The 13,822-nt window shown below is 36.9% G+C and overlaps 2 protein-coding genes across 2 annotated transcripts in view; one reads left to right on the plus strand and one right to left on the minus strand.

The window, feature by feature from the left end:
* The window catches only part of LOC134744237 (26S proteasome non-ATPase regulatory subunit 12), a 423,568-nt gene that overhangs the window by 327,438 nt on the left and 82,308 nt on the right, over positions 1 to 13,822 (plus strand). The window lies entirely within an intron of this gene.
* The window catches only part of LOC134744205 (uncharacterized), a 52,525-nt gene that overhangs the window by 7,024 nt on the left and 31,679 nt on the right, over positions 1 to 13,822 (minus strand). Inside the window, exons 3-7 of the mRNA XM_063677924.1 lie at positions 3,762 to 3,915; positions 2,449 to 2,634; positions 1,987 to 2,210; positions 730 to 946; positions 8 to 211 (exon numbers count right to left, since the gene is read on the minus strand). Coding sequence (XP_063533994.1) covers positions 8 to 211; positions 730 to 946; positions 1,987 to 2,210; positions 2,449 to 2,634; positions 3,762 to 3,915 — 985 coding nt within the window. The remainder of the gene's footprint in view (positions 1 to 7; positions 212 to 729; positions 947 to 1,986; positions 2,211 to 2,448; positions 2,635 to 3,761; positions 3,916 to 13,822) is intronic.

The raw sequence follows: 13,822 nt of genomic DNA on the forward strand, positions 1-13,822 counted from the left end.
CGCTCACCCGATAGTGATGTAGCAACGCGCGGTCAGTGGCGACCCCAACAGCGCTAGCACCCGGAGCCATCTCCCAGAGGAAGTGGTTGCCGAGCTCGATAGCGTCGCTGGGCCGCACGGCGTACTTGCTGCGGTGCTTGAGCGCGTGCGGCGCGGCCCAGCGCCGGGTCTTCCGCGACGTCAGCAGCGGCGTCGGCGCGTCGGCGTCGTCCTAAATAGATTAACAAAAATTAATCATATTATACTTATTTTTTTAGGAATGAGGTCGTGTATATAGCATATATAATACCTATAATTGTAATGTATAGTAGGTAAATAAGGCGTAAACTCTCTCGATTTTAAGAGATCCAAGTAGACACCATACTCGATAAATAAATTGAGGTAAACATTTTTGTTATATTTTCACAAGTTGCGGTAAGAGTATCAGTAGGGTAATAGAATATAATAAATATAATAATATACTTAGTCTATATTATGGCAAGCAGAAGAAATTTTCCTAAATATGAACACCGACACGAGCTTAGGAGGCCGGTAGTGCGGCGAGCAGCTAGCAATCTGGTCGACGTAAATTACTATTTACGGTACACTAACTAAGGGCTAAGCTAAACCTCGCGTAGGGGTTACCGAGGGCTACTTGTAGGTACCTACCTGCGGTGCTATAGCACGCATCCACATCTCGTCCTCGTTTGTCACAACCAACTACAGCCGTAAGTAAATCTAGTTTCTCACCTCCCACCGCAAGTAAAAGAAGGCGTTCCTAAAAATGAACGCTGAGGGCGCCTTCGCCGGCGTATTGTATGAGGCACGCAGCGCAGTGAGTAGTGCAGGCAGCGTGCGCTCGCGGCGCGGCAGCACCGCCTCGTCCACGTCGATCACCAGCAGCCAGCCCGCCGTGGACATGGAGCGGTACAGGCAGTCGTTAAACGCTGCGAATTGACCCTCCGTCCTGGAAATACCAAAGGAATAATAGCGTACATTACAGAATACAGAATACAGAACTTTATTGGTAAAAGCAAATTTTACAGGTCACATTTTACACTTATAAAAAAATATATGTACATATGTTCGTTAATATAATTAATTACATATTTCATAACATTTTTAAACTTAAAAAAAAAACATTATTAGATTTAAATATAACATGAATATATTTTTTTTTAAATTACCATTAGTACAACTTTGCATGTCGCCTGAGGCTAGGCTAGGTTCACACGGCAACGTAGGGCAAACCTTGGCTTATCGGTGATACTTGGTGATACTGCGTTATTATCTTACGCTAAGCTCACACTGGTGAAATGTAAGCAATTAAATCGCTGCCAACCCGATTGCAAGCATCAAAACTGATAGCTGCCATCGATCTTATAGCTTGTATTTCCTCATGGTGAGAGCTGTGTAAGATAATAACGTAGTATCACCGAATTACCAAGTATCACCGAAAAGCCAAGGTTTGCCTGCACGTTTTTTCATGTATTCGATTTTAAACGTACAACCAGTCGGGTGTTCACACGGTAGATTTTCATTCGTTTAAAAACCGTTTTCACGCCGAATTGCCACAGTTTTCACGCAGTTGCCACAGTGGGTAGACGTCTGTGATGGATTCACGCTTTACCGTACTATTTATATTGGTATCGATGGCCTTCCTTGTGTTGTCGACACGCAACATTCACACCTCGAGGGCTAGCGGTGAATGGCTTAAATCCGACAAGTAGACATGTATGTGTGCAAATTCAGCTTGTAGTGAAGCCGACTGACCATACCTCTGTCTATCAACTTTGTGAATATCAACGAACTACTAGCGACGATTAAGCTTATGTCACATTATTCATGCGAACCTTTGACTATTAGGCTTTGATTATTATATATTCGTGTATTTTAGCTTATCACCTATGTAGGAATACCTAGTATTACCTAGTCTTTAACATAAGGACATGATGACACTAACTTCATCATTAATGAAACCACTGTAGAAAAATATGTCACCCTTACCTTATTTCTACTTTAGAAACTATCGGCAGTTTCCACTGTAAGAGCGTGACGAGACCCTCTCGCCGGTAGTGTTCTAACAGGCACGCTACGGGAGCGCTCAGTGAGCCATTGTACATGTAGAAGTGGCTCGCCCCCAGTAGACGGTTCAGCTCGAACCACTCCACCAGCCAGTCGTCCCTGGCGTACGAGTAGTGGAATGGTTTTACACAGACGTGTAGGTTTTCCTGGAAAACAGAATCGTCATTGCAATATTATGGCTCTATGGTTAAAGTACTCAAAAGCAATATAAATTCACTATCTTCTACATATTAAAAAAAATATTAAGAAAATAGAGTTAGTCTTGGTGATATAAATAGCCGATAGTTAGTGTTTTGTCCCCAACAGTGGCACACGTTACTGTTGTATTAAACTGTCATAACTCGAAGACTTAGTAGTAGTAGTTAATATTATAACTGAGCCTACCTCTATGCCACTCTTGGGCGTGGTGTCGAGCACTGGCAGTAGGTTGGTGGGCGCGCTATGCGTGTGCGCGCTAGCCATCACCGCCACTGCCGCACCAACAGTCTCCTGGGGTTTCACGCCAGTGTCCCTCAGGCTACATAGCACGTACGTCGCACTATATTTGAGGTTCCAATTTTCGCGTATAGGCTGAAATATGAGAGAACGGTGGTATTGTTTCGGATCGTCGATAGAAAAGTATGCTAACTTAGATTGACCCATTATAGATAAGTAGGTACACACATCTCGATTTGAAACAATCAAAACAGGGAAACTATTTATAATAGGGTTACATAGTGAATTATATATTCATTCATATTAAAATACAGTGCTTTTTTTTTATAACGGGAAATTTTATTCGACTCCACCAGTAGGTCTCCTATAATTCAAATTAACCGCAAGTCCGTATACATAATATCTTTTTCACATCACCAATTTGAAAAAGGGGTTTTTCTTTCCTGCTAGGAGGGATCAAAGTGGCACTTTTCTTCCCTGCTAGGAGGGATCGAAGTAACACTTTTCTTTTCTAGGACACTATTTTTACATTTTTTTGCACATATTTTTTTTTAATTTAAATAATATTTTCAAGCATCATAATTACCTTATAGGTGATGTGAAAAGTTGTATGTGTCACATGGTAGCAAAAGGATTTCCATCTTGGGCGTAACACAGTTAAATCCCTCACTACGCTCAGGATTCTACTTTAGAATCCCTCGTTACTCTCGGGATTTAATGGACGGCCTCGCCGTAAATATGTCATTTTGCTCCCTTGTAACAAAGCTACAAAGCAGGCTAGAAAGTTACTACATCCATATTTACTTTACTGTGCTCGCCTAAAAATTTTACGGGCATGAGATTGAAACAAAATCTGGGAATTATAGGTATACCGTGCTTTCCAAAATATCCAGATTAAGATATCCCCCTATACTTATCTTTTTCCCATTTAGCCTTTTACTTATATCTTATATATTTTTTGTTAAGGCCTTCAATTCATCTTAGTTCTCTGCTTTAATACTCAGTATGCTGCTTTAATACTCAGAGTAAGCGTTCGGTTGTCGAGCAGAAACAGGTGGCAGGGCCACGCTGTCTGCGCAGCGTGTTCACCCGTGCCGTTCCCAACTGCTTGTCACTTCAAAGTACATAAGTAGGTAGTCTAATATACCTGGAATCGGGCCTCGGAGTCGTCGGACATGCAACGCTCTCTTTATGTCTTCGTCTTGTTTGTCGCGACACCCACACCGAATCTACCGTCGATCGCTTAGTAGCCTGTTTCATACCTTAACTCTAGCCTTGACAGTAATCGTACGGTTGTCCAGCAGCCACAAGCGACAGACCACGGTGTCAGCTCCGCGTGTTTTGGTCGCCGCTATGATCCGCACCGCGCCCACCGTCCGTCGCTCCATATATGCGGAGTATACGAAGAATTTGAACCTGCAATTAAGAAATGTTCATGAGAACTCATACTTTTTGAAAATTGAATTTACAGTTAAAACTTTTTCTTTAAAAAATGGCACTCATATTATTGTAAAATTATAGGATAAGTTCATATTTACATAGATATATTGCTGGAACTATGCTTAAAATTACAACCGATTTTAAATCATAAAATGTGTTGTGTGGAGGAGTCACAATAACTGAAATGAGATCAAAATTACATACACTACATAATATTATATTCATCATTTCAGTTATTGTGACTCCTTGCTGAGTAACATTAATTACAATAAAAATTCAACATTCTTTAATAAACACCGTTTAAAGGATGACTCACGTTAGACCGGGCCATGTCCGGGCTGGAGCTTACGGCGCTTACTTTTCTATGACATGACAGGTGATCACGTGATGCTTTCCATAGAAAACGAAGCGCCGGAAGCTCCGGTCCGGACACGGCCCGGTCTAACGTGAGATCCTTAAACATAAAGTTAATATTTTGATATTTAGTAAACAAATTAGTGACCGACCTTAACCTATTTTCAACCGTAGAAAACTAGGCCTCCCTCCATTCTAGCTAAAATAAATCTGCAGCGAAAATTCATCTCTTTCTATACGACCGAACTTTTATATCGAAACGAATCAAACAATTTATATTTAATAATATTTAAAGAAGAAGAATGTATTATTATAGAATACGCTTGTATTATAGTATTGGTAATTTCTAAACTGCTTCTAATCCAATTTTATCTTCATTGCCGTAAGCAAAAACGAGGTTTGTATAGAACGCCCTGCACAAATAAAGTACCAGCGCATTATTTTCTTCCTTCTATTTCTAGTCTTAAATACAATTTAAAGTAACTTATAGCTACATTATCAGGCTTTAATAAGAATTCATTTTTGTCAATAACAGGAAGTAGGCAATTGGTGGACAAGTAATAATTCGCATCTTTTCTTTTAATCGTGTAAATGTAACCTTTAATGCTGTTATTTTTCTTAATTAATTTCAACACATCAGGGGTGGAACGGAGGTAGAATTCATTTGAATATTTTTTTTTAGTAAGTGCGTTTAGAATTAGATGATTTGCTTCACCAACTGTAGGTACCTATTACTTATACATATTAGGTACAATGAACGCCTTTTTCGGTCAATAAACGATACAGACCTTAAATTGTTTGTATCGTATACATTATCAATATCAACCTTAAAGTACTTTTATTGGTCATGTATAGTGTAGATATGACGTGAAAAATCAATAATCAAAGTGCATCTCTTAAACAATAAAATAATGAGCACGTTTTTCGCCGGCTTAAAAATTTGAAGACCCTAATGTCCTGGTTTTTTTTATCTGTCTCTCAAAAAATAATGAAAATGTTTTTAAAAATTACTATCACAAACATTAAACAAAAAGAGCGATTTAATGTATGTTATAGTAAACACTTTCACTTGACGCACAAATTCCCAAATACCTCAACAAACCAGATCGCGAACAAAACACCTCTTTTCGCCGGCAATTCTTCTTTTTCCATTTTGATAAAATATTTTTCCTATTTGGGTAGTCTCGTTATTAAGAGCAGCCGACTGAAAAATCTCATTTTGTTATATGCTAAGCCGTGGATGCTTACATTAGAGAAATATGAAAGGACCGGTCCACGTAATAAGGGCTTTCCTTTGCCCCTAGTTAGGCTAGAGCTAGAGCGCGTCGCAAGAATGAGCCTGATTTTAATATTAGGTATTTACATAACAATTGTATGGTCCTTTCGAGTAGCTAATATTACTGAAAATATTTTAATCCCTGCTTTATAAATAATCCAAACTGGAGTATTAAAACACTGGCGATTAAATAGGTAATGGGTATATAGGTTGCTATCTTGTACGTCTTAATAAGACCCATGTTTTCATTGTGATGTAAGTATTATTTTCATATAAATTATTGCAGTATCTAGCTTGTGGATATATAGCGTTTATCTAAAGGATGACTCACGTTAGAGCTTCCGGCGTTTCGTTTTCTATGGAAAGCAATCACGTGATCATCTGTCATGTCATAGAAAAGTAAGCGCCGGAAGCTCCGGCCCGGCCACGGCCCGGTCTAACGTGAGTCATCCTTAATTCGGCTAGCGGCTAGTCAGATAATTTAATATTCTTACCTAAATACTTCAAACATGTATTTATTGAAAATGTTGGACGATATTTCTGTTTAAATTTATACCGTCTAGATTTAGAAAAACAAGAGATGTATTGAGATGGTATTTTTTTTATTGCGTGTGCCTTGCTCGTCAAACTTGCATATAGTAAAATGCTGCTACCGGAACACAGCACATTCTGTTGAAAACTACCTGTTTATATTACGTAGTTTCCACATGTTCCATAGCGTAATACTATTAGGTTTACATTGATTTACATGCAATTGCAACTACGCTGCTGTACGCGTGAGTCGAAGCTAAAATGTTATTAAGCAAACTAATTGCGAGTTGTATGTTGGTACGTGGTGAATTCATAGGAGTAAATCAGACTGAAACATTATTAAAAAGCTCATTTAATTATTTTATGATAAAAACTGTCACTACTAGTACATTGTATCTATGTATTAACAATTTACGTCGAAATGAGCGTGAATTAATTCGGCAACGCTATTATTAAAATAGCCGCTTGAACGTTCCAGAGCCCGCATGTCAAAGCGGAATTAATTTTGCATTTGCGAATTCGTGCCGGCCGGTTGTTCCAAAACAAAACCGAGCTTTGAATTCAATCCCGGCTCACTGCACCGCTCAAGGGAATTAATTATATATAGCGAAAACTTATTTAATTGCAGTGTCTGACCTACTAAACTAACCAAAACATACTAAAAGGCACAAGGCAAGGGCTTGTTCGTGTACAGTTGTGACTGGTCAGGTGCCTATTGCCTAGTATTAACCTCGATTTTTCATTTTATTAATTATTACTCTTTACCACATCGGTGGCAAACTTAAGTAAGTATGTACAGCTTCCAGCAAGACGGTGTTTTCTTTTCCTTTTAGCATAAAATAATATTTCCATCTCCATAATCGAATATATCACTCGACAAATACAAATTAAGCTTGTAATTAATAGCTAGAGTAAGACCTCCAGTGAATGAACACTTAAGCAATTATCTAAGTTTGAAAAATCATTTCTCAGCATTAATAATTGGAATAATTAATTGCAATGTAATCAATCCTCATTTAATAATTAAGAAATTAATTTCTGCGACTTTTTATTACTTTCATAGTTTTTGAGTTATAGCATAATTTATCAAAAAGTACCTAAAAACGTAATGAATGAACATGAAAAATAGCGAATGAACATAATCAATTTTTTAACATACTGATACGTCTGCGAGCGATACTCCAAATTTTAAAGTGTAACTTTTTCCATTTTTTCCTTTAATATAAAATTTGAATGAACATAATTTCGATCTTTAATCGGTATTAAAAAGACATTTTTAACACAAAACCCGTTTCCAGCTCTATTTTAGTAGGTATAGCGAAAGCGTTTATATATTTTTATCCCCTCCATATTAATTTTAAATATATCAGAATGTAATAAAATGATGGTTATTCACCAATAACAGAAATCTAACATATTAATAAGAAAAAGAGAATTAATCTTTAAAACAAGTAACAACGTGCATATTTTGATGAAAAAAGGTCAGGCTCAGCAAATAATGCTTAAAATAAAAGACTTTTCATTGCGTTGTTCGCGGTTACATTGTTCATACATAGAATTAGTAGAAACCTAATAAATGAACAAGCCAAATTTTGTACTGTTCATACATAGGCATGAAAAGTAAATGGACTATAGAAATTTGGTTTGTTCCAATACTGACTGAATGAATCTGAATCGTTTTCTATGCAGAATCACAAAAAACAAATTCAATACTATTTCGTTTACATATAAATTTAGAAAAAAAATGAAATCTAGACGACACCAGTAAATGAACACACCGTTCATTTACTGGTTTCAGAACATTTGATAAGCCAGTAATGGAACTATAAAAAATAAAGACTTAATCGCATAATACGCCAACAAAGTGTGCATTTATAGAAGGTTTAACTCTTAATTTATTTAAATAACTAAACTTTGTACAGGTAAATTTTAAATAAGCACTTCATATGTTGCTCCAAACGTACACTGTTCTTATCTGGGATCTAATTTTTCCATACAAAACTTCAAAACCAGAAACACGTAAACTTCAAACGCCAGTCACATTCAAACTGGTCGAAAATAAATTTTATCACGGGTTGCCATTGCATAGGAAATAAAATTGTTTATAAGAAAAAAAATAGGACAAGTGGTAGAAATTGCTATATTTCTTATTTTATACAAAAAACGTGAATTTGTCATTCACTGGGGGTGTTCATTCACACAACCAAATACCCGTAACATACGCAAACGTAAGTAGGTATATTATTAAAGCAAGCGATTGCACACTATCTAACGCTATAATACACACATTCCACATTAGACGATACCAGGCACAAACCACCTCAACTAGTTAAGTAGGTACTAAACGGAACACATAAGACAACCGAGGCTACTAAAGGTGTACCTGGGTTGTTATAGTTGAACAAAGCGTTAGCGAAGGTCTCCGTTTTGACTCGGACATACTGCTTTCGTAGGTCCGAATGTGTTTATTTGTTGTTTCGTATGTGCAAATTTAATAATGTTTTATTTATTTTACCTATTTTTAGTTATGCTGCTCGAATCGTAGCATTTCATAAGTAAAATTGCACTTATGTGTGGTGATCACGAGCTCTTTGTCTATGTAGTCTGTGCCCCCAGGTAACGTCGAATGTGATTTAATGACTTAAGGATGACTTAGACCGGGCCGTGTCCGGGCCGGAGCTTACAGAGCTTCGTTTTCTATGGAAAGCATCACGTGATCACCTGTCATAGAAAAGTAAGCGCCGGAAGCTCCGGCCCGGACACGGCCCGGTCTAACGTGAGTCATCCTTAATCCTAATAACACACATTTACTACAGCAGGAAAGTACGTGAAGCAATTGAAATCAGAAAACATCGAAACTTCAATCAAAATGAGGGACAGGGGATTTCGTCTTCGTGGAATATCCTTTTGTTTCTTTTTAAAAATAAAAGAATGTTTCCTGTAAGTAAAATGAGCTAACTTAAGGTTTTAAGGCACTTTCCCTGGGCCCATAAATTCTTTCCACCCTGTATATAAAGTATATATATTTGACCATGACTGCATACTTACAGGCCAATTCGAGTTTTAGTTATTCGATACTGATCTGTCAGTGTTAAAAGTGACATTTCTTCAACCAAAAACTACACTTTTGACACTGACAGATTAGTATCATATCAGAACAGATCGAATAACTAAAACTCGAATTGGCCTGACAGTGTCTGATAAATGACGAAACGAAGCTCAAGTCAATTTCGTTCCAATATCTGATGTACTTACCTAATATCAAATGAAAATGCGATTACGATTTTGTACAGGTTGCCATATTTGGAGCAATATTGTAACGGGCTTGTGCTCTTAGCTTAAATCTATTGAGTAGTTTTATAGGTAGGCTTAAACCGTGAAACTACATTCAACAGGAAATGTAATCTAATAGCTCACAATGACAACATCCTTCGCCGGAACTAGGAACAGGCGGTTGTTGGCGACTTGATGGATGGGTTTCCGCTATTCCATTATACACCCATACCAGCGCCTTTTCTCTACTCCCTTTTCTCGAATAACCAACTGAACGAAGAACAAAATGAAATTGGATTTTTACGGAATTTGTTCGCAGATCCTAAATTCGATAAAAATTTTTTGCTCATATCATATGAACAGTCGTCTGTCTCCGAACTTGAATTGCCTCAGGGCAAGCATGCATTCGTTGTCAACCCCAGGCGGTTCATTCTTTAATAAAAAATGTGACTTTTTCAAAGAAAAGGTACCACATTGTCGGTTGATTTCAAATTGAAGCCATACGGAAGTAGCGCCTTATTGACAACCGACAATAAGTCCCTTTTGATTAAGAATGGCACAAATACTAAATTACAGCCCAATTCAAACGATGCTTATACGATGTCACAGCGATACGATACCGATCTGTCAGTGTCAAAAGTGACGTTTTTGGTTGAAGAAATGTCACTTTTGATACTGAAACACACTACTTATTTTACACTGAGGCTTCTCAAAATATATATACTTATAACTTTTAGTAGGTGAGAACTGTGCTAAGGCTAACCTAACTTTTGTAACTTGATTGTTTCAAAAAGTATGAATGTAAGTCAATTGTGACCTTTCAATTGTATAATAAAAGTCAGGAGACCGAAACTGGCTACATATGAACCAGATTTGTGTGAAAACTGTTTTAATGTAGGTATGGAGTCAGATTTAGGGTATCTGTCCAAAACCATAAATTTCCACGGAACATAAATGGGGTCCAAATCGTTTGCACTAGTTTAGGATCTTCTGTATGACTGGCATTCGTTTGATCTGTACTGAACGCAGTCCTCTGATGTATTTTGAATCATAAATTCATAATATTTTTAATTAAAAGTTGATTCTCCGAGATATCAGCTAAAGAAGTTTACTTAATAATCAGAATACGAGCAAATAAGATATTAAGTACCTATAAACTTGAGTATTATTTCAATGTTTGAAAAACTAAGAATAAGTGAACGGAGAAGTATTATTTGTAGTAATTTATATAATAAGAGATGCATCTTTAAGCAAGATACTAAATACCACCATTTTACAAAAAAAATATCGGAATATTCACTATTGTGAATATGTTTATAAGTTATGCATTTACTGCATAGTAACGTGCGAACCTGAAGTGCAGAAGTGAAGCAGATATAATGCCATTTAGAGCTATGAATTTTTTAATTCCAATTCAACTTTATTCAGCAACTTCAGCGAAAGTTTTTATGTATATAAGATATTAAATTGATCTCTCCCTATTCCAAATGTTATCAAGAACGTGTGTAGCATATAGTAAAGAGTTCTAAATTAGTTCCAGGTGTTCCAAACGAGTTCCAGTTCCAGCTTCTAACCGACGTGCCCGGAACTGCAAACAAGCGTCATTTCCCTTCCACATATAAATCATGACGGATCTGCCCTAGTCATTTCCTATTCAGTACGCAGACAATGCGGACGACACGACAATCTGGAGCGGTATACGACATTTTAACAGCCTCTAGACACATTTTAAAAATACACTGATGGCAAAGAAGTATAAAACATAACGTATCACCTATTGGTAAGTGGTTCCGTAGCGTAAGGATATATTGAACTCGACTTGTGTCACATGCACCGGCAAAAGCAACCATTTTAAATCCCTATCTCCCCACTAATATTAAAGATGCGGAAGTAACTCACTGTCGGTCTGTCTGTTACCTTCACGCCTTAACCGCTGACCCGATTTAGATGAAATTTGGTATGGAGATAGATTGAGGCCCGGGGAAGAAGAGAATAGCTTTTATCACACAGACGAAATCCCGGGCAGAAGCTAATAGTACCTCCATAATCCTTTGCAAACAAGTTGTGAAAAGTTGCGATATATGTAACAGGGAATGTACGGTAAAAGTAAGTCTTACCTAAAAACAACGGGTAGAAATTTCACATCACGACACAACATTAACGATATCACGGCCTGTCATAATACAAACTCAAATACATCACCTATGTTTTACAAGTTTTACACCGTGCGAATGTTTTTTTAACTACTTAATATTGCTCCGGACTCCTGAAAAACAAATGTTCCCATTAACCAGCACTTAACATACAAAGCTTCAAATAACTACCTCAACAATTAACCTAATTCGGGCGATATTCGAGCAAAAATAAATAAATTTTACAAACTTAATAAATGAACCAACTACAATCAATCAAAATAGTTACTTACCTAAATATTTGTTATAAGCTCTACCTAAAGCAAGACATTATTATATGTAATTATGTAAAATACTTAAGTCGCGTTCGTATGAATTGCAAATTTGTTTTTGAACAAAAATAAATTGTAGTAATTAAAAGCGATCAAATATATATCAATCAGTTGGTCGGTTTTTTCATCTTAGACATTTTCATAATGGGTAGGTATTTATGATGGTGAGGTGGTTATTATTCAATCCGTAATTGGATATTGACTTACGAATTCGTTCCACGTTCCTTCAAAGCTGAGAAAGTATTTCATATAGAAAATACTTTGACACAATTTGATGTACATATTAACTATAGATATGCCCCTTCGTTTCACATTTTTGATTGATTATTATAAGTTGCGAGTAAAACACTAATTCCATGCAAAATTTAAAAAGCAAAGCCTGCACCAACAAACGCCCTTTTTGGCCCAGTGGTTGACTGGTAGAGAATGCCTTAAGTCCACCATTTGTACTTATTTTATGTGCAATAAAGTATAAATAAAAAATAAAATAAATAAATAAAAAGCTCGTAACTTTTATAATAGGTAATTGAAAAAGAATAAAAATAATAATAAATGAAACGGCATAGCTGTTAATATAAAAATATCTATAAAGTTAATATCCAGAGAGGAAGCGGTCGTCCCTTTTCCTCTTAATTAGGGCTCAAAAAGCTACCCAGAGGTTAGAGGCAAGGTCTCTGAGATAAGACCTTAGATAGTCAATTTGTTACAAATAACTAAAATATAAGCAAAGGCAACTTACAAATGTGTAAAGCCGATCAAAATTGGTAAGTTCAAACTAAAAACTGCCTCATGTTGTAAAGTTCAATATAGTGTAGCTATGTTTGTATTTCACCTTTACTTAGCTCTGGTTGTTACAGAGGTTGTATTTTCGTAGATTAACTTGCAAAATAGGCAAAGCTTCCATAAATACCTCTAGCCCAGCAATCTGGGTCGCATGATATCGGGAAGGCTCTGTCAATATTAAATAGTGCCACTGCCTCAACAGTTTGGCGCTGCACTATTTCGTAGGTAGGGTTCACATTGCTCAATTTTTCAACAGGACCGAAACCTTGTCACAATAATCATTTATTATGTTCACTCGTGCAGTGTGGGTTGAGCCCATGTAGGTATTCCCGGGGCGGGCGGTAACTTATACCTCGTGAAGAAAGGAAAAACACCAGAAAGACCTCTTCTTTATGTCGTTGTAAATATTTGAACAGATATGGACTCATATGAGTGAAATCAGTTTACTTTACCTAGACACAGGTAGCTATTTTAAGCTAAAATTATACCGCTGAGCTTTTTTCTCTGTGTGCAAAGATCGCGAGGTTCACCTGCTTCGTACAAAGTAAAAACAAATTCGATCACGACACTCCGCTCTCACTCGTGTGGCAAAGGCATGTAAATAGAGGGTTGTAGTTATTTAGTAGGTAAGCATCATTAAGTAATCCGCGGTACAAGTGCGTCCTTTATGATAATGGCTCCAAATTGGAGGAGTATCGGGAGTTAAGTAAATGTTTACATTTTAAGAGACTAAATAAGCATAAGCATAGTTTTTTAATACCTATTTCATGTCATCACTTCTTCTCAACAAGGTTTTAACTTCGATTCCTAACTTTTTAACATTATAAATATTCAACTAACTCTGTTTGTTTGTATGTCTATTACCTTTTCACGCTTAAACCGCTAAACATATATTATTGTATGGAAATCGTTTGACCCCGGGAACGGAAATAGGATAATTTGTTGTCATGGAAATCGTCATTCTACGCAGACAAAGTTGCAGGTTGCAGGCAGAAGTTTGTCAACAATACTTGTGTAATATTTTGACTGTCAGTATGTCAATTTCAACTATTGTCAATCAGCTGTTGTAGCATGGTCGCATTTTTATCACCTGTCCTGTCACCAAGCCTGTCACGTTCTAACAAGTATGTAAGTGCGTAAGTGAGAGGCATAATGACAGGTGATAAAAATCCTACCATGCTACCGCCGCAGGGGATTGACAT

This window comes from Cydia strobilella, chromosome 9 (genome assembly GCF_947568885.1).
Source record: "Cydia strobilella chromosome 9, ilCydStro3.1, whole genome shotgun sequence".
NCBI lineage: Eukaryota > Metazoa > Arthropoda > Insecta > Lepidoptera > Tortricidae > Cydia > Cydia strobilella.